Source organism: Pteropus medius, unplaced genomic scaffold (genome assembly GCF_902729225.1).
Source record: "Pteropus medius unplaced genomic scaffold, Ma_sr-lr_union100, whole genome shotgun sequence".
Taxonomy (NCBI): Eukaryota; Metazoa; Chordata; class Mammalia; order Chiroptera; family Pteropodidae; genus Pteropus; species Pteropus medius.
This window is the reverse complement of record NW_024354875.1, coordinates 42,598,169-42,625,731: the sequence shown is the minus strand read 5'-3', so window position 1 is coordinate 42,625,731 and position 27,563 is coordinate 42,598,169. Positions and strand designations below refer to the sequence as shown.

The window sequence follows — 27,563 nt, the reverse complement described above, 5'->3', positions numbered from 1 at the left end:
GTGAAAGTAGCTTTTGAGTCAAATATTAACGTTACTCTCTCTGGTGGGCCTTCCCAAGTGACTCGGTTTTAGCATCATTTAGAACTGGGAAGTTCAGAGGGTACTGGAATCAAGATCTGATAATTCTATGCTTTATAGCTTTTCCTAGAACAGTGGGAACTTCTCAAGGCATCCAGTTCTCACAGATTTTTTCTGCAATTAAAAGCACAAGGCTCCCCTGTATTCTTCTGTGGGTAGCTCTCCAGTTTTAAAGGGGCGAGTCCCAGTTTCATGGATAAAGAGGATGAATCTGATCTAATAGTATCTAAATTTGCTTAATTCTCTGACTAAAATGTAACAAGAACAATTTTATTTGTTTGATTACTCAAAGTGATAGCCGTATTTAGAAAACGATGGCTTTGGTGTGATACAAAGTTAATGCACTTGAAAAGGGAAGTGTTGGGTATACTGTTTTTCACTTGGTTGCTAACAGTAATGGTAACACCTGTGGAGGTTTATATGGTGTTAAGCACTTACCTAGATTGTTTCATTTAATCTTCTTAAGTAATCTATGAGATATAAATCTTACTATTATTATTACTATTACTCTTATTACTATTATTAGATAGATAAGGAAACTGACTAGGTAAGCAATTTGCCCAAGGACACAGAGCTTCTAAGTGGCAGAGCTAAGGTTTGAAATCACAAAGTTTGACCCCAGAGACTGCAGACTATATTCCCACAGGAAAGTGCCTCTATCTTGTATTAGTTACTCTTGTTGTAATTTTTAGCATTTTTTTAAAAGTCATAATTTCCTTCACCTGTGATTTGCTTCACTTACTTAAAAGTATAACAAAAATGTGCCAGGCAACAAACAGCAAGCTGAGGATGTGATGGGGAAATGGAACGAAGTTAACAAGACGGTATGTGATTATCATCTCCTTTCTCCGTTAATTTCTCTCCTTCAATCCAGTATAACCTTTGTTCTCTGATTCTGAAAATCATTTTTTCATTCTTATCTGAACAACATGCCTTTGAATGTGAATGTCGACTGAATAAAATCAATGCAGAAAGGCTGTCTCTAATATAGGAGGTGAAAATTAGCTTTTGAGTCAAATCTTATGTTGCTCCCTCTGGGTGGGCCCTACCTAAGTGACTTAGCTTTAGTATCAGTGAGAATTGGAAAGTGCAGAGGGTCATTCATACCAGTGGCATCCTGCATTCACTCATTGGATGAATATTTATTAGCCTTTATACAGATGATCGTTTACTGTTTGAATATGTTTAATTCCAGAATGTTGAAATAAATTGTTGCAAGAGGAAGCAAGTAACACAATTACATGACAGAAAAATGAAATTAGCTCTATAATATCCCAAGGCTCTAGGACATTTTAATTGTCATTTTAATCTACTTGAAGGGGCTGCCTTCATTTTTACTTTACCAGACTTTTGTCATACAAAGTATTTCCAATCAGAACTTGAAAAACCTTACACTGAAATTGATGCTTTTGTTTTGAAGACTTCCTAATGTGATGTGACTTGAGATGAGAAGATGTAAATATGAAAATATGCATAGAAAAGTGATTCATTGACAATAGTGGTATGCTAATGTTCAGCAAAATTGGCTGGGTAATATATATTGTAGTTCTTACAGTATAATGTAAAGTAATTTATTGGCTCACATTGAATAATATGTTCTAAAGTTTTATTTGGTCGCAAACATTACTCTCCACTTAAAATGCATTGTAGAAAGAAATATGCATTTTACTGTAGTAAAAATTAACTCTACTCGAGGATTAGTTAAAAATGAAAGAATTACCAGCTGTGTTGGACGTTACTGGCCTTGCTATTGCCTCCGATTTGGTTTCACAGAGAAAGTCATCGATGGAGGGACTCAGGAGAGGTCTGCTTTCTTGCTGTTCATTCACCAGCTGAGAACAAATGAACAAAGGTGTCAAAGGCTTTGTTAGACTGCAGAATCAGAAGAATTAAAATGCAGCCTTGAAACAAAATGAAAATAGCAAGCCTACAAAAAAAAAAATCAATCAATCAATAAATAATAGGGTAGGGGTAAGGAAGAAAAAAATACTGAGGGATGGGGAAGGAGGCTTTTAGCACTGTCAACATATTTTCGATGCAGCCAACTTTAATTTTTAAAGCTCGAGCCTTTTTTTCTCCTAGAACAGTTTTAGAAGTATTTTCTAATTTCAATATGTAGAAAATGACACCTATTGAATGTTCCTGAGGGCCAATCCCATTCTTTACTTGGACAATACTGAGACCTTGGGCAATACTTACCGCATAGTGTTATGTGGTAAGTACACACACACAGATCCGTGTGTGGGGATAAATGCTCTCTTTTCTCTCTTTAAAAGCTCAAGTTATCTACCGACGCACACCCTTTTTTACGTTTTCTTGGAATGCTTTTGTAATGCATAACAAATAGTTTTTTGATAGAGTACAAAATATTGTTATATTAACTGTTATATTAACTGCATATCCAGTAGATATGTTTGAGAAAATCTATATGTAAAATAGATTTCTGTAAATTCAATTACATTTTCCCATTGGCTTGTTCTCTAATTTCAGAAATCTTTCAGTTTGATTTTTAGTAGGTCTCTAATTATCAGTGGCAGCCAATTATTTACTTTCGGTTATTCTGTACCTCTTGAATTTCAACTTTCTTAAGTCCTGTTTCTATTATTAAGGGAAAAAGTACACTTATGATACACAAGTGGTTAATTCTTAAATTATCTGTCGTAGTTTTCATGAATTTTTATATTGGCCTTCCTTAAAATGGGCATGGCCATCTAATTTTCTACTTATAAGAAAAAGACATGCATAAAAATCTCTAGAATTTTAAATACTTATTTGCAAGGCTGTATTTTAAGAGACATATAAAATAACAAAGTGTTTTGGAGTGTTATCAAATCAAAATATTTTATGTGACTAATCACTTTAACTTCATTATTTCTTTAACACAGTGTCAGTGGTATAATAGCTTAAAGCTTATGGAAGATGGCAAAATACCTAAATAATTAGAAATGTGGGAAGAAAAAATGCAAGGCTATTATTGCTGAAGGAGGAATATGGAAACATTTAGTGATTATTTGGGGACTGAAAACCAGAGGCACATTTGGTACTTTTGCATGTTCTTCCTATTACCTAAACATGGATAAACCTCAGATCTTTGCTAGAGTTTAAGATTTTGACATAGAATTGGTCATTTGATTTTCACACATATTAATTTGTAGATGTTATAGAGGAATAAACATTGAGAATGCTCATTTTCTTTTAGTATTTAAGTTACAGTGATAGAAATTTCTTCAATTTTTAAGTCAAATTATTCAAGGTCTGTTTTGATCTTCACCTTTTCGGGGGGGATGCTCCCTTTACCTGTGAGTGAAAGTCTGAGTCCCTTTGCATTTTGTTTTCAGAATTTGAACATTATTGGGTCTCACTCATCCTATTTATATTAAAATACTTTTTAATGTTGAGGGACTATGAGTCTTTCTTGTTTCTGGGATAAAATATATTTGAATTTTTCTAACTGTCATGGTCTATTTGAGTTGAGGAGTGATTTATTATATTTTCTGAAATAAAATTAAATTTTATTATCTGGAAATGTAGTTGAGAGCACTGGTACAGAATGTAGTATACTAGAAAATAAAGAAATGATTAAACATCAGTGATTCTGTGAGCTCTTCTGAGTCCATAAAAGTCATCATACACTTTTTCTGAAAATGTGATTAATTTTTTAAGACTTGTATTTCATTTATAGTTAGTTCATGTAAAAACTTTGTGTATGTAACCAAAGGACTCATACATTAATGTATATTTCTTCATAGAACTTGCCTTTTAACCCTATGTTCTTAGAGTAATGAATCCATCTAGTGTGATTATCACTATAGTGATGTGGTCCTGACTTAGCAACAGTGCTTACCCCCAGGCTGTGTCATTCTCATGCCAGATGAGATCTGGATTCTGTTGTACTATAAACATTCATGGAGGATGAAGGTCACCATCAAATATGGCACCACACTGTACTCATAGACGTTAGCGTAACAGGCTTGCATTTTCTAAGCAGTGCATTTTGATTACTTGGTTTCTGGTTCCAGGTCTCATAGATGTATTGGTTAAAGTTTATAAGGTGCAAAGACTAAATATGACCAAAATAACTGCAACTTTAAAGGACATATATGTATGTGTGATGTCTTAACTATCTTTTTGATAGCCATTATTTCTCTGAGGAAGTCTGGTTCTATTGATAGATAACTAAGAATAATTTAGTTATTCTCTTAGTCATGATTTTAAGATCAAGTATTATGTAAAGATAAGTATAAATTAGTCCGCGAAAGTCCCATAAACTTTTTTCTTTACTTTGGATACAATTAAATTCCTTTGTTAAAAAAAAAGAACTAAAAATGTATTCTTAAATCACAGCTCTGTGAACAGATGTGTGGAAGAGGCATAAATTACCTACAGTTTTGAGAAGACCAGACCAGATTTCTGTACATACTTTTAGTTGTAAACATTGAAAAGTTATCATCTAAATTTGATGAAAGAATTCTAGAAAGTTAAGATTTTTATCTACAAAAAACATCTCAATGGAAAAACAAAGGGAAAAAACCACAACTAATTGACAGGCCTGTCCTGATAAAGACTACTTTATCAAAAGTAATAGAATTGTTTTTTTGTTTTTTTTTTTTTGAGTCTCTCTCCTCATTCAGACTTCAGACTTATTTTCTGGAGAAAGCACCTCTAGCATTCTCAGATTTTCTCAGCACAGGAGGAAAGGAACACCAAAGAGGAGGTTGTTCCAAGAAACCCTACGGAACTCAGGACTAAGGCATGGCTTCTTCAGTCTTCTCCTAATCCTCTCCCTCTTAAGGTCTGTGTCTCTTCCAAAATAACTGTCTTGTTTTTGACCATACGTCACACTTGGACTGATGGAGATGTTATGTCTGCCCAGTTCCCATAACTCTGCTGCTTCTGTGGCTTTCTTATAGATAGATACCAATCAAAGAGGAAATAAACTACTTTCTGAAGCACAGTTAAGCTGTTGGAAAATGCTGGGATTGGAGTAGGGAATAGTGGTAGGTCTCAGAAGTGAAGAAGATAAAGGGCAGGATTTCAGAGAGCATGAAAAGGTAATTTGGGAACTGAAAGTTTTTTGGTTATGATTGAGATAGGGAAGATGAAATGAGAGATAGTATAAAGAAATCTTTTCTATAAGCTCTGAGGTCAGAGGCTATGATTTACTCATATTTATATCCTTCACAGCTTTGAACTCATATTTATATCCTTCACAACTAATATGTCTTCATATTAGAGGAGCTCAATAAATGGCTACCAAATAGGACAATGACTTTGCAGAAACCGAAGGTATAAAAAGATATATCTCAAATAGTCCAATTTTGAATTGTATCTTCAGTCAGCTGAATTTAGGGAACATTAATTTAGCCACGCTCATTTTATTTTTATTTGTATAGATAAGAATAGCTTTTCACATGCCCCCCTCCTCATTTTCAAACAAGTTTATGGTTTTCCTATGGTGACTTGAGAATAAGTAAATCTTTTAGGTAATAAAGGAAAGTTGCAGACTGAACTGAATCTCCCAAGAGTTTCCCTGAGCTTTACTTCCAAATTATATGCCATTTATTCTCTTCTTATTCATCGGTAGGATACTGCTTATTGATTTTCTCTCGAAATTACTTCCTTTGGTTTGAAAATACTCTATGAACTTACCTCATTTTATCTTTTGGATACAGAGTACATTGATGTTATAAAAATAATAAAAGGTGAATCAAAAAGTTTCTAATATTTTTTCAAATAACTGAGTTGGAGTTATTGCAGTTTTGGCCCAGATTTATCATAACTGAGTTAAAATGACCCACTTAAACAGTTGCTAAGGCATTTGTCTCCCTTTGTTTACATTTTAAAATTTCATTTCTTGTCCTCCTTTTTCCTCTTCTCAATAGTTAGATCAGTTCAAAGGCCTTTCTAATGGTGATACATTCTTATTTTCCTTTTGGGACCCCATTCTACTGATACAGTGTCTAGGGACCTTCTTCAGCACCAGGAAGGAAGAGCCTTCTTACAGCATCTCCACGTTCCCATGCTTTACCCAGTTTTGTAACCTGTTGTCCTCCTACTAGACTATGATCTCTTTGAGAGTAGAGACCTCATCCAATTAATTTTTCTATCTCACAGTAGCAGTTTAATAAACGTTGACTGATTTTATACAGTCTAACTGAATGATGAATTGTACAAAAGAATGATTGCACGGGAAGCCTCAATTTCATACTGGGTTTGATCAACTCATAGAGAGGCCAGTGGTCCTCAGAAATGTTAACCAATTTCCTGACAGATTTTAAACCTCAAATCTAAATTCATTTCCCCCAAGTGTCACATCATTTAAATGTTTGGAAACCTAGAGAAATAGTTCCTAAATAATATCTAAATAAATATTTCCTAATGTAAGGCTTCTACCAAAAAGTCAAGAATGTAGAGTGCATGCCTAATGAGAAAAATTGAAATAATGGTATAGGCCTGTTCCACATCATTCCTGGAAGGACATGGACCAATGCAAATGGGAGGCACTTCAAGGCATAACACTACTACCTCATTCAGGGATTTTAAATCAGATATTCAAGTTTGGAGATTTTGAGGGAAAACCCTTTCATGGTCATTGGACATGGAAACAAAAGGAAACAGCAGAAGAAGACAGGTGAGAACTGGTGTTTAGGGGCTACTTGTCACGCAGAATTCAAAAGACTATTGGACCTTTATGCCTTCCTTGTAGTCATAGGTTGTAATAAAATATTCAGTCAAATGCCTTCGATTTACTTATGACTTAGACTGGTCAGCTGATGCAGCTAATATTAGCCACCACAGGACCAAACTGGTTCTTATTTTACATAATACTAAATTTTATGTTGAACAAAATGTAGACAATATCATCCAGCTTTAATGAATCATTGTCTATTTTAAAATTTTGTCTAAAATGCATTTGCCTTAGTTCAGCTTGAATCTCTCTAATTTCAATGTTAAAAAATTAAATTATATGATCTAAGATACAGGGGAATATTTAACCAAGATGAAAGGAGAGTATTTTGCTTTTATTTTATTATTTTTATTTTTATTTTCTTAGGAGACCTTGGTTGACCTCACAGATTGCAAGGATCTTGTCAGCTTACAATCCCTTATTTTTTTTACTTTTTACGCATACAGCACTTGGTCTTCCTAGGTGGTCTCCCATCCAAACAAATACTAACCAGGCCCGACCTTGCTTAGCTTCTGAGATCAGACAAGATCAGGCACATTCAGGGTGGCATGGCTGTAGACTGAGTATTTTTCTTTTAAATACTTCTTGTTACTTAAGCTCCAGTATATGTTTAAATAGCTTGTTTTGTGACTTAAATCTAAGTTAATTTTTAACCAATATATTGTTTAGGTGCTGCATTAAAAAATATAGAGCTACAGATTTTTGATAACTTATATCACTAAGAATTAACTCCAAACCAAAATACATTTTAGGCAATAAAACAAGGTTTGTAAAGGATAATAGCCCATCGTTCCATAATTTTATACTTCAGATGGATGATTGTTTTAGTTTAAAGTAAAATACTCTCTTTAGTTTTAAACATTTTAGTACTTAAAGAATAATTTTAACAGTTAAAACATTGAAGCAAAAAGTTAAAAAAAAGCTGACAAATATATTTATAATGTCGATTTAAAAAATTTATAATAATATATCATGTTTTTACCTCATCTACATAATAGAAAAAATTAAGATGGTTTTGTTTCTGTATAAATAAAAACACAAATACGCTTTTTATGCATTTGAAAATATTTTTATTTTGTGCCACTGCTGATTCAAAACATGCATCATTTGTTAAGTAGTTTTGTTTATAATCTTGTATTTGAGCTATTTGTTTATGGCTTTATTAGTCTTATTCAAGTTTAGAAATTTGTGTAATGCCCATCAAAATAGTGACCATATCAAAACTAAGTTAATTGACTCAAGCCATTGAAAAGACAAGACAACTGCTAAATCTTTACTCTGCATTCCTTAAGTATTCAAACTTTGGGAACTTTGTCATGGTTACTTTGACACTGGAAAGAATTAATTTCTTATAAGTTAATAGTACTAAGTTCTGTACCCACCCCCCTCCACTCCGTTTCCTATACAGTATATTGATCTTCTTGTAAAGGATAACTATGTGATAACTTTCAACTCTTTGACTAGTCTAAATATAGACAAACTGACAAGATAGTTAGATTTATAAAATGCAAATCTATTCATGGGAAAGTTAACAGATATTACTGTTTATAGGTTGGGTAGTAGTAATACTAGGACAGGCAGGAGAACATAAAGTAATTGTTTCAGGTTAGTAATAGAAACCGAAACGATGCTATATTTAGTATCCTTGAGAATGTTTTTCCAATCAAGGACATTACTCTTTTTTTCTATATCGGACACAAAAATTAAATCAATATCGAGGTATAAGGGGCAGGGACAGATAGAGAAACAAAGACTAGGTTTGCAAAAATAAAAAAACTAAAAAAAATTCCCTTAACAAGAATAGGTTTGGAACTCATAGTTTTAAGACACTGTGCTCTATGACAAAAAATGAATGGGATATACCTTGCTAAAAAAAAGTACCAGGAGATGTGGTTAAAATAAAAATTTCTGAATGTTCTTTATGAGAGAAAAATATTTGCTAAAGTCATTTCATTCTCATACAGAATAACTTTTTTTTTCTATACTATAATTGATCTTTGGCACAGTTTGCCCTTCTACCCTCAAATTGAGTTTATTTATACTATTATAGTCTAGGGCAGTGCTGTTCAATAGAAATATAATGAGAGCCAGGTAATTTAAAATTTTCTAGTAGCTACTTAAAAAAGTGAAAAGAAACAGGTGAAAATAATTTTAATAGTACATTTTATTTAGCCCAATATGTCCAAAGTATTATCATTTAAACATGTAATCAATATAAAAATTATTAATAATCTAGTTTACATTATTTTTCTTTGGACTAAATCTTCAAAATCTGGTCTATATGTTCTACTTATAGCACATCTCAGTTTAGGGTAGTGACAAAGTGAACTCAACAGCCACCGGAGTCTGGTGGCAATCGTATTGAACAGCACAGGTCTAGAGACACTTTTTCCTCAAAGACTTGGTAATTCACAAAACTTATCTTCCTTTCAATCCTTTCATTAATGCACACTTGTTTACATACTGTTTGACTTAAATTATTAGTTTAGGACAGCATGAACTTGAGCTTCTATGAAGTGCTCGACATATTGTTTCAATACAGAATTAATAATTAGGTTAAACAAAAAGAGCAATTCTTGGGAGTCCAGCATTCTCTGAGCTCAGGTCAACTGACCAACTCTTCTGTTTTGTTCAATTTGTTCAATGTACTATAAATGACTTCACTGGAGTATATTTGGCTAAATCCCTCTGAAAGTGATTGTAATAATCACATAATACAAAAAATGCTTCAATGTAAACTATTCTCTGCTTACAATCTGTTAAATGAACAGTTGCTAAACAAATTAGAGACTCAGTGTTTCAAGGGCTTGTTCTGTATTTTATCCATTATGATTGTCCCAAGGACATTATTGAGAAAGCAGCAATTAGCTTCAGACATATCTGGAATCTATGAATGAGCAACTGGCATTGACATATCAGTGATGAAGATGAGTCAATGTATTCAGCAGTATGTAGCACTATGTCATAAGGGGCTTTACAGGGGACAGTGGGACAAACACGTTTCAAGACACTAACACATTCACACAGGACCACGAGTAAGAATGTGGTATGGTACACAGATTGGATGCTGTGGTTGCCATGAGAAGTACTCACTTTTTCAGATCATTCTGCTGCTTTTTTGGCTTGTGCACGCCACTGGTGCATAGCAGGGAAGAAGCCATTTGTGTATAGTGGAAAAAGTATATCAACTAATAAAACTGCATATGACTGAGAAATAATTGTATCAGAGCTGTCACTGAATTAATTCTGTAAAATTATCAACACAACAGGTGCATTACATTTTATGAATCAGAACTCTGTTTGCTGATTCATAAACTATGCAACAAGAATCTGATGCATCATAGAAAGCATTATGTAATCTTCATGCAGTAAAATTATAACTAATACCTCAAGAACAGTTAATGTAACATTAGACAGGGATTAAAGGAGAAGCTTGCTACAGACAAATGTTCTGAATATGAGAAAATAGTAATAATCACAATTTCTTTTCTAAATTAAAAAATCAAAAATATTATTTTGCATTAAATTTTAAATTCAAGTTTAGGTGATAATGATAATTTTGGACATTTGAAAAGGATTACTGGTAAGCATGTAGCAATGCATAGTTTTGGGGATAAAGAATTTTGGAGACTGGAGCCTGTGCTAAATTGTGATGCCCTAAAATGATATGTTGTAGCACAACTATGCCAATCAGAAATCTGGATAGGTCTTATCCACTGATGTATATGGCTCTGTCCTTAGCAGAGAACTTTAAGTGCTTCTCACTTTCCTTAACATTCATCTGAGAAACTGTGGAATGAGTATTTTGGATATGAATTCTACAAAGGGCAGGAGATCAATGTAAAACTGTATATGTTTTGCTGTGTAAATTACGTAAAGAATGGTGAACTTGATAAATAACAAGCAAATTTCCTTCCAACTACTACTATGTGTAATTGGGAAGCAGCATCTCTTCCTTATGGATAAAAACTCATAAAATTTATCTCCAAATCCTGGGAATCATTAATAACTTTTTAAATATTCATTTTTGATGTTATATGTTGCTATAATTTTCATTACTTTCAACACAGTATTTAGAGTAAAATAAAACCACACATGGTGGCAGCAGCTGGAGATGTGATCTGATGATATTCTGAAAATAAGTTGCCATAATTTAGCTTTTGATATAAATGCCTTTCATGAGGACTGTAAATGGACATTTTTCTAATTCTAGACATGTTCATATAATTGGAACTGAATCACTGCATTTACTATTGAATTATGGAAAAAAAGAAATGTTTAAGATAACAATCTAATCTGAATTATAAAATAAATGCAAGTAAAAATATTTTTCATTTAAGAATTTAAAACTGATAGATCCACAGAGTGGTGATGAATATATTATACATATTTATGTGGATTTTACAGGGTGTTTCAAAAGTCCCTGAGGATATATAGGATTCACAGTTTCAGCATGTCTTTGCATATAAATGCAAACTTTTTTTCTATATTTGTTATAATAAATGCTGAAAATGGCCCTCATGTGTTTATAATAGAGTTGATATTTTTGTTGTCAAGGTAACTAAGTATAAGAGGGGTCACAGATGCCATTTTCTGCAGGGGGACTCAGGGACTTCTGGCTCATTCCTGTAAATTAGTTATCCACATAAATATGTATAGACAAATATGTAGTATGCATAGTCACAACATAAATATATTTAACATTTAAGAAAATTTAGATATTCTACTGGTAAACTGACATATGTATACAATATAACTTGTACTTATTCATAGGAATTTGATTTTTTTGGTTGTTGTTTTTCAAATGTGCCATTAGCTTAATTGTTATTTCTCTACCAAAGTTGTTAACAAGACTCCTTTATAAAGAAGCAACATGTTTTCCTTGCACATACATTTTTTTTAAACTAAAGTTGAGTAATGAAAATTAATATCACAAACAAATAACTAAATGATGGAATTTTCCTTTTTTTTGTTAGCAATTTTGGTTTTCATTTTATATTCTATAATTGTTTCATTGAAACTGTGTTTTTTAAAAAATTGGTTCAAGTTAATGTTTTTTTTTTTCTAGTTAAAAATCACAATGTCTGATATATTAACATATGTCAGCTTCCTACAGGAACCCTATGGGTCTGCCCACCTGTGATGTCATAGTAAGGAGGGGCTTTTCTTCAGCAGACTCCTCCCTCGGTATCTCCTTCATCACCATGGCAACAGCCTTATCTGCCGCCCTAGAGCCTTTTCCCTATAACAGTGAAATCAACAATGACTTGTGTCAGGAGAAATCTTTAACTTATTATTTATTACAAAATATTTTAATGTTTAAAGAGCAATCCAACATAAATGAAGAGGTAGGCTGCTGCAAGTGCATCTTGAGGCTTTTGGCTGAGGAGAAAACACACAAAATCTGAAAAAAGGTTATTTGTGAACTTTTAGTTAGCTACTTTTTCACCTTTACAGCTGACATATTATATTTAATTTTAACATAGTATTTTATGTGTATAATATATTTTAAGGCAATCTATGTGACATGAACATATTTTTTTAATAGTTTTTATCAATTGAGAAACATTATGGATTGCCTGTTATGTTCATTTACAAATTATTCCTATATAATCCCTAAAAGTTTTCAGACAGAATCTGGGACAGGGATTAAGATCAAGGTCTGACTCCCACAGAAGACTTGATGGGTAGTCTCTGGAGTCTGGGAATTGGGCATAAAAAGAATAAAAGTGTCATAAAACCTGCAAAAATTTTTCAGTGGCCTAACATCACAGGAAGTCACCCAGCTTGTTTATTTTGTGGAGATGCTATGAAAAAAACTTGAAATTCTCAATGTTTTTGAGACCCAAAAATTTTAATACAATTTTAGAATGCCTTTTAATTGGAGAATTTGGTAAATCCAGATGTAAATAAAGGATGATTAATAAGTGAGGCACTGATAGATGCAGATATAAATATAGTTATAGACATCTACATCTCTCTACATTTTTTGTCTCATATAAGCAGAATTATGGACTATAAAGGGATATGGCTTTCTGTCTTTTTGGTTTACCAAATCATTAAGTTTTTGAGAGTAGATATGGCATAATGGAAAAAATCACTTTCCCAATCCAATTAGAAACATCTTATACTATGTAAAAATTAAATCTTTAAACACATTAAAAGCAAAAATTTTCATTTTCTTAGGTCTCTGGGCAGAGCCTTCCTGGAGAAAATAATTTTATACTAAGAGCACACACGAATAACTGTGTTGAAAATGTACTTAAAATACAGATGTAGCATACAGAGATATGAGCAAAGAAACAAAAATGGACATATAGGGGTCTGGTGTCTCAAAGAGAGTTTAGAGCTGGGGTCAATATTAACTCCAGAGGTTAATAAATCTTGATAGTTTCTATGCAACAAAAAAGGATAGCATTACATTATTATTATGGGCTTGCACAGGGCTTTAAGTATTTCGAAGGTAGGTTTACTCTAGGAAGCAAAACATTGTTCATTTTCTCAGGCATTGCCTCTCTAAAATGTAATAAGTAGCAGCTTTTATTTATAAAAGCAAAGAAAAACATTAGAGTTACTAGATTTTAAAATGTGTGAATCTCTGCAATGCTGGAAGTTTTATTTCTTTGGTTTGTTTTGACTTACGAACTAGCATTATTGAATGATAATGTGTTATTTTCACGATGGAATATCAACTACTAGAGATTTTATTCATCAGGTATAACAGTAATTATCATATATGTTCTGAAAAGTTTATATGGCCACAATCCTTCAAATAACTGACTCTGGAAGAATAAAGGAAAACAATGATTCGCTGCATAAAAAATTGGGGTGCATAATGATCCCAAGTATTTTCTTTAATGATGCAATGTAAACTTCCTAAAATAGAGATGCATACAATTTTCAATTCTGGGAAAAGATTTATTATGGCACTATTAAGCTATTTTACATTTTTTCAAAATATAAAAATTATTTAGATGAAACATTACACACTATAAACTTAGTATACTTTTATAAACTATGCTCATTTACAGATTAAATATAGTTTAACAAATATTTTTGTAGCTTATTTTTTCAAAAGAGCAAAATCATTTGTGAAAAATTCTTTCCATGCTCCAAGAAGTTCTAATAATATAGCAATAAATGAAGTAGCATGCTTATATTTAAATTCCTAATATATTTAAACAAATAAATCTAATGTTATAGGTGTAATTTTTTAAAAAAATAATAATTCAGACTCTTTTCTTGAGCTAAGAAAAAATGTCAATTGATAAGCATCTCAAAAAATTTCAGGTCAATATGCCAATATACTATTTATTTGAAATGCTACCAATCCATAAACTACATATAGATATTTTTCACATGTGCAACTATAATAGCTAGAATTAGCAACGGACATGCCATTTTACTAAAACAAAAACAAAACAAAACAAAAATTAGTCCTTTCATGCTGAACTCTAGAACAAAGCAGTGGTCAGCTAGAAAGGATGTATAATTAACACATGCGGTGCTTTTTATTTCTTGCAGAAAAACCCACCAAAGCCAGGGTCAGGTCACTTTTTTGAAGACAGTGCCACTTTTTCTTCAAGGTTACACCTACTACCTGAAAAGAGTCATGACACCATGTTAGTGCCTGCTAGCAAAGTTTTTTCTTTACAGCCTTTGGCTTGTGAGTTATTACCCCATAAGCCTCACTTTTACAAGTGTGGTGCGGTCCGAGAATAGAGCAGGAATGTCTGCCACAACGACATCTCCGTGGTCCCAGAGACAGTGTCTAAAGCCACTGCCAAATCAAGGGAATACGCTCATACATCAAAGCAAGATTTCCCCCGGATCGTATTGCCACTTCCACCTGGTATCTTAAAACCAAGCTGTGTTACTTCTGACTTGTCCATTTATCTTCTGGGATAACATTTCTAAAATTCAGAAGCCGGCTGATAATTGATTTGGCAATTCAGAAAACTATACAACTTTGCTTGTCAGCGACTCTACAGGGCTGATGGTAATACAACTTACAGGTGTTTTCCTTTTTTGAAGTCGATGGCTTAAAACGTTGTAAGAACTATATGTGCATAATTATCCAGACTTCAAGCTCAATTTCTAAACATAACCACATTGAAGAATAAATATTAATCTATTATCTGAAATGACCTGAAGACAGCAAAAATAAAATATTCACTGAACACACACGCAAGCATATAAGTGGATTTAGATTACATTAAGCTTTATGTCATTCTTAGCAGCAGAAAAGAATAGTGGGACTTTACAAGTTGACACCCTCTAGCAATTATTTCAGCCTATTTCTTTTCAAATAATGCTTCAAAATCACCTTTCCCCACTTTCTTGTTGACTTTCTTAAGATATTTTTGTTTTAAAAACAAAATTAGCATAAGGGGTAACCTCTGTTTTTCTTGATGGTTTGCTGTAGAAATTTTTTTGATATTTCTCTTTGTTTCTTTTATCATTTTATTTCACCAACGAAACATAAAATTGTAGCTTTTCTAACAAATAATTCTTGAGAACAATCTTTTATTAACTTCTGTTATAAGACCAGGCATAAATAAATGAAACACAGGTAGTAGTACAGCAAGCAACACTAACATTATTAAGAAAACCCAATTTTGGCTCACTTCTTTTCTTTTTTAAATATAGAATACAATAAACAGAGTAAAAAGTATTAGAAGTCACAGGATCTTCTCTGGCTGGATTCTAAGCGGTGAAACTACCAGATGTCTTCAGATGAGGAGGTGTTGGCTCCAGGCCTGTCTCACAAGGAAGAGAACTAAATTATCTGGGGAAGCTACTATGTGCTGGGCACTCTGTTAGGTGTTTCACATGTTTTTCCTTATTTGATTGCATGAGAGCTCTGTGGGATACAAATTATCTTTGCTGGGTAGCTCAGGACGCTGAGGCTCAGAGATGGAGTGATTTGGCCAAGGCCTCAAAGCTAGTATGTAGCTGAGCCAGGACAGGAATCCAGATCCGCCTTCCAGCCTGTGTGGGTCCTTCTCTACCACACTGTTATCTCTTCATCTGGCTTCCACTCAGCCCTCACTGATTGCCCACACCGACTGCCATAAAAGTAGGTTGTTTATGATATCACCCAAGCTTTGGGCAGCAACCGTTTCTCAGTATAATGATATAGTCTGATCAAGTAAACATTTTTGAGAAATATTTTCTGCAATCTGCAATAGTCAATAAGAATCAGCCACCCATAACTTCACTCATAAGCGCAATTCTAACAAAATGTTTCTGTTTCTCCTATCTTCGTGGTAAACTAACCTAAGCATTTCATGTCTCACACTTCTTTTTATTTTGTAGATCTTATATAAGTTTTAGCATTTCTCTGATTCTGATTAAATGTTAACTTAATGTATTAAATGCCATCTTTACTAAGATTTTCCTGAAATCTATTTTGGGTGCATGCAATACTTAAAGTATGCATTTCCATGGTTACATAGTCCATTCATAAGCTATTTTACAGTTGTAAATTCTAATATAGCTATATGAAGTTTTGTAATTAAAATAATATTTTTTTATCTATCAGCAATAATCTGTCAGTGATTATCCAGGGTCTTTTTACTAGAGATACTATACAGAAGATATGGAGATATACTAAATTAGGGGAAAAGTAAAAGACTACAATAGTAGACATCTCTGGTAACCCTAAATTATCTACTACAGTAATTAAAAAGTCTTTCTTTTATTCTGATTACAAAAATTAATACATGCTGTTGCCAAAATTTGAGAAAAAACAAATGTAAAAAAATAAAAATAACAAGCCTGACATTTTCATGCATTTTTCTCCAAATTTTATCTTTACAATACCAGAGTTTAAACAGTTTTTTAGGATGAATGTCTTTTAGGAAGCTTACAAATGTGAATGTATTGAATATATTTCTTAATATATATATATACAAGTAAGCAAGTACCTGCCATCTATAACATTTTGACAAGTTGGTTCGAAATGAAATGATATTCGGTTTTGCATAGGCTGAAAAATTAGATATCTCATAAATGCTGGACCCTGAACTTAAACAAATCTGCAAGAAACGTCACAAAAATGCTAATCTCTGATAGCTTTTCTCTCTTTGTCTCTCATGTGCAGAGCTAAGATAACCTTCTTTTACTCAGGAAGGTAAATATCACGGTAAGCATCATGCTCTCTTCAAACTCCCAGCACAAGAAAATGTCAGAGCAATGTTTCCTAGTCTCCTCTGAACACTGGCGACCACTGTCTACCATGCTGTGTCCTTCCCCAGCTCACTGTGTTCCTGTAGATTTCTTCTGACATAGAGAAGTGTTTAGACCATGCTGATTCTATCACAGTTACCTTTAACTCATTTTCCTCTCAATGTTTTGTAAATTTAAAAAGTGATACAGCTAGAACTAAATCTGGGCATACTGGTCAATCCTTATTTCTAAACACCCCAAAGGAAGCACAGATCTAGATATTAACAATTGGGAAGCATTGAACAGAATTCTGTTTTTTCTTAACTAGTGATTCTTCTGTGCAAATCACAAATCATAATAAATTCACCATTGGTTCAGTGATTTGTTTTTAGCTGGAAATATTGTGATTTCAGATTCCTTAATATTGGTAGTAAAGTTGCAGTGAAGAAACTGGTGCCTATTTAAAATAGGGCACAGGGCATTGAAAAAGAGGACTGCCAACTGATCTTTCTTGTATTTCTCCTTTACTATCTCTTATTTTCCTCTCCAGCATTGTCTTTTTGTGTACACATCTCCCAGCCATCATCTTTTATAGGAGGTCTTCTGAGATGAATGAAAAGCGACTCGAATTACATTCTACTAAATAACTCCTATGCTTTCAGTTTATGTGCGAATCAGCACTTGTCATTATACCCTTCCAGACTGGATAACAATCTCTATGGTCTTTAACTGTAACCCTCCCCCAGTGAAAGTCTCTGGAAGTCCAAGTCCACCATGGGCACACTTACTTTCCTTTACCTGAATGATTGGTGCCAGGGGGACATTATGACTTCCATGGGCACTAGCACTTTTGCCTTCCTGGGTCCCTTCCTCCATAAAAAAATGCTAAACATTGTATTCTCTGACTAGGTTGGTATAAAGACAAATATAATCCAGACTAGATTTATTGTTAATGAATGGACATTCATTATTATAATAGTTATTTGGTGGGGGGATTCTAATTTTTAGAGAGATTAAACTTAAAGCATTTTTATGGGCTCTTACAAGTATCTTGGAGTGTATAAACTGTGTCCACTGTGCCTAGTGCTTAAGTTGTCTCTGGGTTGGTGTTTTCTCAACAGTCAGTGTTCTGTCCCCTGTGGCTGCTATATTGCCCCTGGAGCTGATCTCTCTGTCATCTCTAGGTGGTCTGTTTTGGCAGCAGCTTGCTTTCCTTGCCACCTGCCCCCGCTTCCATCACAGCTGTTCCTGCCTTCACAGACCCCTTTGCTACTGCTGCTACTCTCACTATTTTTGTTAGGATCCAGGGGTTTTCTAACAGAACAGCAGTCCCCCCACCCATGGTTTCACTTTCCGTGATTTTGGTCGCCTGTGATTAACCACAGTACGAAAACATTAAATAGAAAATTACAGAAATAAATAATTTATAAATTTTAAATTGCACTCCATTCTGCGTGGCATGATGAAATTTCCTGCTGCCCTGATCTGTCCCCCCTGGGATGTGAATCAGCCCTTTGCCCAGTGTGTCCACACTGGCTACCTGCTTGTTAGTCACTTAGCTGTCTCAGTTATCAGACTGACTGTCACAGTATCTCAGTGCTTGTGTTCAAGTAACCCTTATTTTACTTGAAAATGGCCTCAAAGTCTAGTTTGAGTAGTGAGTATCACTACTCAAAGTGCAAGAGTAATGATATAGGCAATTTGGATATGCCAAAGAGAAGCTGTAAAGTGCTTCCTTTGAGTGAAAAGGTATGTATGTACAGGAAAAATCATAGTATATTTAAAGGTTGGTACTATCTGAGGTTTGCAGGTATCCACTGGGGGACTAGGGGTCCCTGTGGATGAGGGGGAAAAGCTGTACCCACAAATCTATTGAGTGCCCAGTAGTAGCTTTCATCTCGTAGTTCTTAAGACATGCTCAGAAAACTTAGACCATTTAGGCCTGAGGCAGTAAACATTGGTGTGTAAAATTGATGTGACTTTTAAAATGTAATCTGTCCATCAAATAACAGGCCTCAGCACTTCATTCTCTCCTGCCTCAGGGTGTGTTTGTTACCATCCAAGAGCACTTCTGAAGTTGAATCAAATTGTGTCTCTACTTTTATTTTAAAAGTCAGCACTCCATGACCAGAGTCACCAATTGGAAGTAAAACACTCTTTGCCAATTTTTTCAATATGCAGTGGGCCGTTTGAGGAACAGACTTGCCCAGTACCCCAAAATCCTGAGTTGTGCATGCAGATTAAGCTCCTCCCAGGGACCGTGTCATAGTTCTTTAATTTCATAAAATGTTTTTTTGCCATGTCTCATCAATGAAACTGCCTCAGGAGAGCAAAGATTGTGCTTATTTCTTTTGAACCATTTTGTATTATTTGGTATAGTTCTCTGTAAGTACTAAATAGACACTCAAGTTTACTTAATAAATACAAGTATTGAATAGCTTTTCTAAATTATTTAAGATACTGAAATCACGAAATATGGCCAACTTTGACAGAGATGATTCTAAATTAGATAAAACTCTTAATTAGGTTTTTACGTAAATAAAAGTTTCAAGCATCTAAATAAAAATTTATTTGAATTAATAAAGTCTTGCCAAGTAAAGATGCTTAAAATTTGCTCTGAAGGAGAGATAAACTTTCTCTTTAATTACTAAGATCCATTTGTCCACAATTTACTGTTTTTTTTTATTCTTTTGAGAAAATTAAACATGTCCCCATATCGCTCTCACTGTGTCTCTGAGGCTTACTTACCATTTGCTTAGTAAGCTTTCTTGACAAATGTTAAAGTAACGTCATTCAGTTCTCATTCATTTATTATCAGTTTTTAATTAGTGAAGTTTTACTATCAGGTTTACTTTGATTAACGTAGCTCTAAATTACTTGAAATCTATTTTTATCTTAATATTGAGCTTCTCTAATATGCTCATGCAAGCAACTTTTGTTACCTGGTGATCTGGATTAAAAAAATTATTTTCCCTTGACCTTGTTTAGCCTTTATTGATGATGACATTTTAATACATATTTGATAATTAAGAAGTAAATATAGATGAGATGTTAAGAGGATAAATCCCAAATATTTTGAGAGGGCTTAGATGATTGTATGAAATATGTAACCAAAAGGTGTAATCCTAATTAAAGTATTATTACTGTTATTTTCAATAATATTTCAGATGATTTACAAAACAGGCACATTTTGGGGGATTATTTTAAAGAAAAAGGAACACGACTAAAACACACAGTCCTAAAGATTACTTTGTTGTTTTTCTCTTTTCAAAACATTTCTCCCAACTACAAGTTCTCCAGACTGCTGTATCTTACTTGCATAAATCGATGGATGTCACAATACTCAAGAGAAAGCAAAATGGTGTGAGAATCATTCATCACCAGTGTGGTTAGTTGCTTAAATTATGCTTCATTAATAGTATTTTGGGTGTGGAGGGAGGAGAGACATAGTGTCTTTCTGGGAGGAAGAAGGAGAAGTGGTCTTGAGTTCTGGTTTCTAAGTGTACAAAAGTAGACAAGTTGGTGGAGTACACAAGATTTTGGACTGTTGAAGGTTGGTGGTAAGAAAACTTGGAAGGATCCATGTACAAAAATTCAATTTCTCTATCATTACTGTCTTTTCCACATTTTCTATGATTGGAAAGTTTTCCAAAGTAAATATGACGACTAAGAATCCCTATAAGACCATGTGAAAGTTCCCTTGGATTGATGTAATTAATTGTGAAACTCTTTTACACATAAGTGATTACATGTATCTCCCAACTTCCTGCCCTCCTAAATAAAATATACATACCAAGTCAAAAACCAAGTCACAAGAAACATTTTCATCCCCATACCAAATCAGAGGCCTTTAAGTGTTATGGTTAATTATCTTACAGTAAAGAGATCGACTCTGTTTTCAACAGATGGAAAGACCATATGTTAAATATACTGTTACCAAATTATTAATTTGAGACAATGAATTTAACCAGATGTCATAAGGTAGAATTACACTGTGTCTGTTTTTTATTCTAGAGGACAATTAACTAGTGAACTGGAACTCACCTCCTTTATGAATGTTTCATGCAAATTCTATTACTAATTTATGAACAAGAGTTGTGTCTTGGAATCTGACTATTCAATAGCCTGTTTTGTGGCTTTCCTCATTTCCTGGCAGTTGCAAATGTTTTTACCAGCTCGTTCCCCAATCATCAAATGCCCCAGTTTTGTTGATATAACTCAGGAAAAGTAAATTCCAGAAATTAGGTTAAAGCTACTAGCCAAGATGGTCTGCAGCTAAGGTACTCCATCTGTCTGGCTTCCTTGAAACAGCTCCAAGAAAGAAGCTTGAGGCTTTGTGAATTCCTGTTCTAAAACTCTGGATCAGATTCTGGTTTATCTTGGTAGTCCTCTGGGGTCATCAAGAATGTGCAGATTGGCTCCCCCTTAATGTCTCCTGGTTACTTGAAAGGGAATAAACAGTCTCTCTCATCTTGTGGAGAGGAGTTAAGGGACATACTGAGAGAACTAGGGAACTGAGAGCCCAGTTAGTGTGCCAAGGTGTGGTTAAGGTGATTACCAGCTAATGGGGCCAGTGCAGCCTTCATGGTCAGTGGAGGAGAAAGAAGGATGGCCACATGGTTGGTACCAACATGAGGATTGGAATCAGAAGACAGGAGTTTCAAACCCAGCTCTGGCTTTTATAAATTATTCTCCTTAAGCCTCGGTTTTACCTAGGAATAGAAATATCTACTTCATAAATTTGTGAGAATTAAAAAAGACAGTATCTATGAAAGCTCTTTCCACAATGCCTGGCCCATGGTAGGTACTCAATAAATATTAGTTGACTATGGACTGTTACTGCTGAGATCATGGATTCTATGGCCTAATTGTTCTTATAAGGTAGGTAGCAAAAGATGTAAAATTATGTTTGTGAGATTTATCCATGGGGTAAGTAGTAATAGTTCATATATTCTCACCACTGTATAGCATTCCATTATCTGAATATTCCATAGTTTGTATATTCAACTGTTGATAGATATTTGGGTTGTTTCTAGTTTTTGGCTATTATAGAAAATACTGTAATGAACTTGAGTTTAGAAGCCACAGGGAACATAAGAGGGGCAAACAACTGAAAAAAACAGATGTGAAAAGAGTAAAGAAACTTCAATAACAGAGGCAGAGAACGGTCACAGTAGGCATAAGAGGCCTTATCCATGGGCAAATTAAAAGGAAGTCTGACTCTGCAGCCAACAAGCAAAGATTAGGGTTGGGATGACCTAAATCAAAAGGAACTATTAAGGCACACAAATCAAGGATCAGAAGCAACACTTGGATGCTGAATCTAGTCACTAGTAGAGAATGAGAAACCAGTTTCTAATGAGTTGAGATTGGTAACTGTTATGTCCCCTCAAATCATGTCTTGAAGGCCTAAACTCCAGTACCTCAAATATGACTGTATTTGGATATAGGGTCTTTATTAAAGAGGTAATTAAATTAAAATGAGGTCATTAGTGTGGGCCTTAACCCAATGTGACTGGTGTTCTTAAAGGAAGAGGAAATTAGGACACAGAAGGTAAACCACGTGACGATCCAGGGAGAAGACAGCTATCTATAAGCCAAGGAGAAAGGTTTCAGAAGAAGCCAATCCTGCCAACACCTTGATCTTAAACTTTCAGCCTTCAGAACTGTGAGAAAATAAATTTCTATTGTTTAAGCCACCAAATTTGCGGTACTTTGTTATGGAAGCCCTAGTAAACTAATAAAAATATCTAAACTAATAAGCTAATGAAAAATAACACAATGGCTTACTTTTGTACCTCAGTAAAACAGTTTAGAAAAATCCAAAGATGACTTAGTTACAGGGTTATTTTAAGCCTTTTCAGCTATTTCCTTTTGTTATGTCTAATCTGATCAGGACTTCATAGATATTGAAAACCAGCAATTCTGAGCCCAGGAGGCCACGATTGGCCACTATGTTAGTGTTCTGTCAGGGCCCATGACCTACTTGTCAGAGGGAGTTGCCCAAAAGAAATTCAGATGAAGATTGTGCCTGGAGTGGTCAGCCAGTGACAACAGGAGCTGTGCCTTCTCAAGCTGAGTTGAAGTTTTAGTCGCATGACCTTAAATTATAGTTTGGAACTTCTTGAAGAGAATTTTCTTGTGAAAAAAAATAATTTCTTTTGATTTTTGAAATCTGAATGCTCCAAGGAAGTTATTTACTCCCAACTAAAAGTTTATTAAATTATATATATTTTAGAAACTTTGATTAGTTAATATATACATCAGGTAAAAAATATAATCGATATGTACATAAAAATAGAACAATGGAAAAATAGAACAATTGGGAAGTAATCATGTAACTCATGATTAGTTTTATTTTTCAAAAGTTCTTGTTAATATCTCTGCAGCTTTTTAGGGGCACAGCTTACAGCTTCTCTCTGGCTGACCGATACAATCTAGACTGTTCTGTGTGAAGATGTTGCCTCAGGATGATGTCATAGGGGATTCTAAATGAATCAGGACCTCTGGAGTGCCCAAATATTTTAAATAAAGCCAATTTCCCCTATTCTAATTACCATAAATCTGTAACTTGCATTTATATTGTTATGCAAATGATGTACAAGTACATTTTACAATTTCTAACTATTTGGCTATAATCACAGTCCTGATTAATTCCAAATCTGCAGGACACTATTATAATATCATTAGATGTTATGATATTTGCTCTTGACACTACCATTTAAGTGTTTATTAAAAAAAAAAACAACCACTCAATTCTCTCTATCTATCAACATGAGAGGCTAGGCCGGGAGGACAACCGGGTAGGCCATTCTAGCTAGTTGGGATTCTAGTAGTTTTGAAGCCAGTGTCCGAATTGTGCCAAGACTCACGTCCCACTACCTATAATACATATTTCTTTCTTTCCTTTCTTTTCTTTTTCTTTTTTTAGAGGTTCTCTTTAAAAAAATCAGAAGGGGAAGGAAATAGTTGTCAAGTTTTGCCTTTCTTGGATATTATTCCATTGGCCAAACGAACATCTCCAAGTTGCCAAGGGATACACTAACCTATGAAAGGGAAAGGAGAGAAGGAAGGAGAGGAGAAGAGAGGAAATCGAGGGAGAGGACTTGGCTTTACATACATGTGGTTAGTGAGGTTAGTTAGGTGAGGTCTATGTTGAAAGAACATGAGACATAAAGTTGGAAATCCAGGGTTTGACACCCAGAAACAACATTTTCCATTCTTGTGTGTGATCTTAGGCAGAGAACTTAGTTTTTTCTAAGCAGGATAGTGAAAATAGTACTAATATCTGCTTTATTGACTTTGCAGAGTTTTTGTGATCATCAAATAGATAATATATGTAAAAATGAGCATTCAACATGCTCTAATAATTATATAAATTAGCAAAATCCTACTAGCTGAGTACATTATCTTCCACATGTATTTGGAAGTCTGTAGTACCTGAAAGAACTACTTATTATTTTGAAAGAATAGTTTGATAGTGCTGCAGTACAATGAAATGAAAAGGTTAATGAACTTCTCCTAACAGTAGAAATCCAAGGCAAGTCTGGATATGGCCCATTCAAGTAGTAGTTGCAAAACTCCAAGGCACCATAAACTTGCTAATGATTCACAGATGCTTTATGTACTCTAGAATTGACAAATATAGAGCTATATTAGAAAATCTATTCAACCAAAGTTACATAATTAACAATAAAAAAATAACCTTCGACTTTCAAAGTCTAAAAAGGAATTCAAGAGGACCTTAAGATTGTTGAAAAGTTTCCAGCAGTTCCAAAATATATATATTTCTACTGATTAGTTCATTGGTTTGTCTGATAGATATAAATAGGCACCACATTCATATCTTGCTCTTAATTCTGAAGGATCAGGACGGTTTAGTGGATTGTCACGAAGTCCACAGAGGTATTGGGTCACTTCTACACTTGGCTTCAGGCAGATAGCCTGTACTTCCTATATTGTAAATATGTCCATAATCTGTGTTCCAAGTCATTATGTATAGACAGAAGAGTAATTTGATAATATCGATTTTAAGTTGCTCATAAAGTTTTTCTCAGTCGTCTGAAAATGGATTCTCTGCTATCCCCTGTTTTTTCCTCCTAACTCTCAGATATATATCAAAAGAGATTATATTAACATTTAAAAGAGAAGTGGCCTGAACTTACTTTAACCTGTTAAATAATGTATATGGTCTTTTAGTTTCAAAGATAAAAGCAACTACATAATATTGATACTTCATTAGATAAACTGAAGTTGATATTAATTCTAGATATATGTTGTATATTTGGAAAAAATTAATTTCCTTAACTTTAAGATTCTCGTTGCTCCCAAATTAACATATGCCAATTTTTATTAAACACATATTCCCAGGAAAATAATTCCCAGGTCTTAGGTCCTGCACCTAAGCTATTTCTATGAACAACGACTTATAGAAACTCAAAATTAATTTTTCTGAAAATTTATAATTACTCCTCCCTCCCCCACATTAGCCACATGATTCCCTTCTAGCTGCTTATAATCTGTTCAGGTACAGTATAACAAAAACTAATTAACCTGTATCCTCAATTAATTTCTCCAGGAAATTTCATGTTTGGAAGGAAAAATAATTTACAAGCAAACAAGCTCATCTGAAGGATTCTAAAGATTCCAAGTTATGTCCTACAGTCAGGATATATTCAGCCTCATCTCTGACAACTGCATCTGGGACTATTCAGTGAGGAAAGATGCACTAATAACCCTGAGGGCTATAATATCCCCATTCTTCAGAGAAAGAATTAGGTATAGAATATATGCATTTAGTAATATAGATTGAAGCATTAATATATTTTAGAAAGATCCGTCACTAAAAGAAGGTGTTTTTTTTTTTCCCTTTCAGTCGGTCTTGATGAGATAAAAAATTTCAATTAATTAGAACACTTGAATGTCTCTGAGTGTTCTAGTTAATTGAAACCTCGTAGTAATTTCATTAGACTTTAAAACACAGAGACCTCTTTTTAACTTCTTACATTTAAATGCTGCTTTTCTCTAAGTGTTACCATTAGAGTCATAGAAAATCAGTTAGTCTGAAGGCTTATTTCCTTATTTCCTGTTTTTTCACTTAGCTCATCGCAGATCAGTTACTTTTAGTTATGATATATATGTTTTGTTATACCTAAATATATATATCTACTATCTATATCTATATCATGGCTAATTTATTCACCAGTATAATCTACAATAAGTGTTTGTAAAGACCTCATTGCAAATATGTTTTAAGAGATTTTATATTTCAGTAAAAAAACCCCTACTCTTTTGAACTTTCTATATTTAAGTCATCAAGATTTAGAAATTCCAGAAATATTTTTTCCTGCATGACCTTTCCAACAACTTAAACAATATTCTTCCAGTAGGCTTAGAGTTACTCTGACCTTTTCTTTGAAAAGTGAAAATAAAATTGTTTACGTATTTTCCCTCATTTTAAAAAATGCTTAGATTCCTAGATAAGATTTTTATGGAAAATAGAAATGTATTTTTTTAATTTGGAAATTTTAATATCATAATGGTTTCAGTTACAACTGAAACTGAATATCATAATGGTTTCAGTTACAATAAAACAATGTCACAGAAAACAGTGACAGTTTTTTTCAAGAATTTAACCTGGATTCCTCTATTCAGTACTTACTGTCTACTTAGGTCTCTTTTAATTAGTACTATAGAATTTTTCTTATTTGTTTTTAAATTCTGTAAAGATTTGTAGTTTTACACTGAAATAAATTAATAATAATGCATAATAAGTAATAAATTAAATTAAAATTAAATTTATTTTAAAATAAATAAATACTTCAAAATAAAATAAATTTAGGTTTTTATATCTTTCCCTTTCTTCAAAATGAACAATGAATTAGATATTTCAGGACTCTGGGATCTTTTATAAATATGATTTCTTTTTATATAATATTTGCAACTGCAGAGGCAAGAGCAAAGGCTGACAAAAATACATAGACTGGATCTTTCCTTTGGCTAATCTAGGTTTCATAAAGTTGATGTCTCATTAAGTGCAAATATAGCTTTTAGGATGTCAGTTTTCTCAAAAAGGTGTTTAACTTTCACAGAAGACAGTCTAAGAGTTGTTTGGCATCATGGAATGTTCTTGAAGGAAGGGGTTCCTGGTGCCTGTATCCCTGCTTAAGTCTGCAGGATCTTCTTCTATCACTTCCCCTCCTGCAACTCATCACTCACCAGCTCTTCTGCACCAGTCACTATGTCAGTTAAAACTGTATGGATGCAAGTTTCTGTATACTGCAAAGGCCGTTTCTCTCATTTGGAATTTCAGTCTCCTAATCTCTACCTGTGGAATTCCATGTATACTTTCAGATCCAGCTCAATCACCATCTTTAAATTGAAGTCTAAACTGTGATCTCCTTGGAGTTGGACACTGAGTCTATGTTTTGTATTACCACGAGCACAGTGTCTTGAGGGTACAGAGATGTTAAATGAAGGCTATTGAAAGAAGGAAAGAAGGAAGGAAGGAAGGGAGGGAGGAAGGAAGGGAGGAGGGAGGGAGGGAGGGAAGGAAGGAAGGAAAGAAGAAAGGAAGGAAGGTAGGTATGGACAGATGGATAGATGATAATATAGTCTTGACTGCCTA

General features: G+C 33.8%; 1 protein-coding gene and 1 pseudogene across 6 annotated transcripts in view; both read right to left on the bottom strand.

Moving 5' to 3' along the window:
- PEX5L (peroxisomal biogenesis factor 5 like) overlaps nucleotides 1-27,563 on the bottom strand; it is a 203,225-nt gene that overhangs the window by 75,849 nt on the left and 99,813 nt on the right. For 3 of the 6 annotated variants that reach the window (XM_039855381.1, XM_039855379.1, XM_039855383.1), the window contains 2 exons: nucleotides 11,904-12,008; nucleotides 1,799-1,910 (listed from right to left, as the gene is read on the bottom strand). In XM_039855381.1, the coding sequence (XP_039711315.1) occupies nucleotides 1,799-1,910; nucleotides 11,904-12,008 (217 nt within the window). Of the gene's footprint in view, nucleotides 1-1,798; nucleotides 1,911-11,903; nucleotides 12,009-14,300; nucleotides 14,367-27,563 lie in introns of all 6 variants that reach the window. The other 3 variants (XM_039855382.1, XM_039855380.1, XM_039855384.1) reach the window with 2 other exon arrangements.
- Nucleotides 7,204-7,326, bottom strand: LOC120597431 (uncharacterized; annotated as a pseudogene).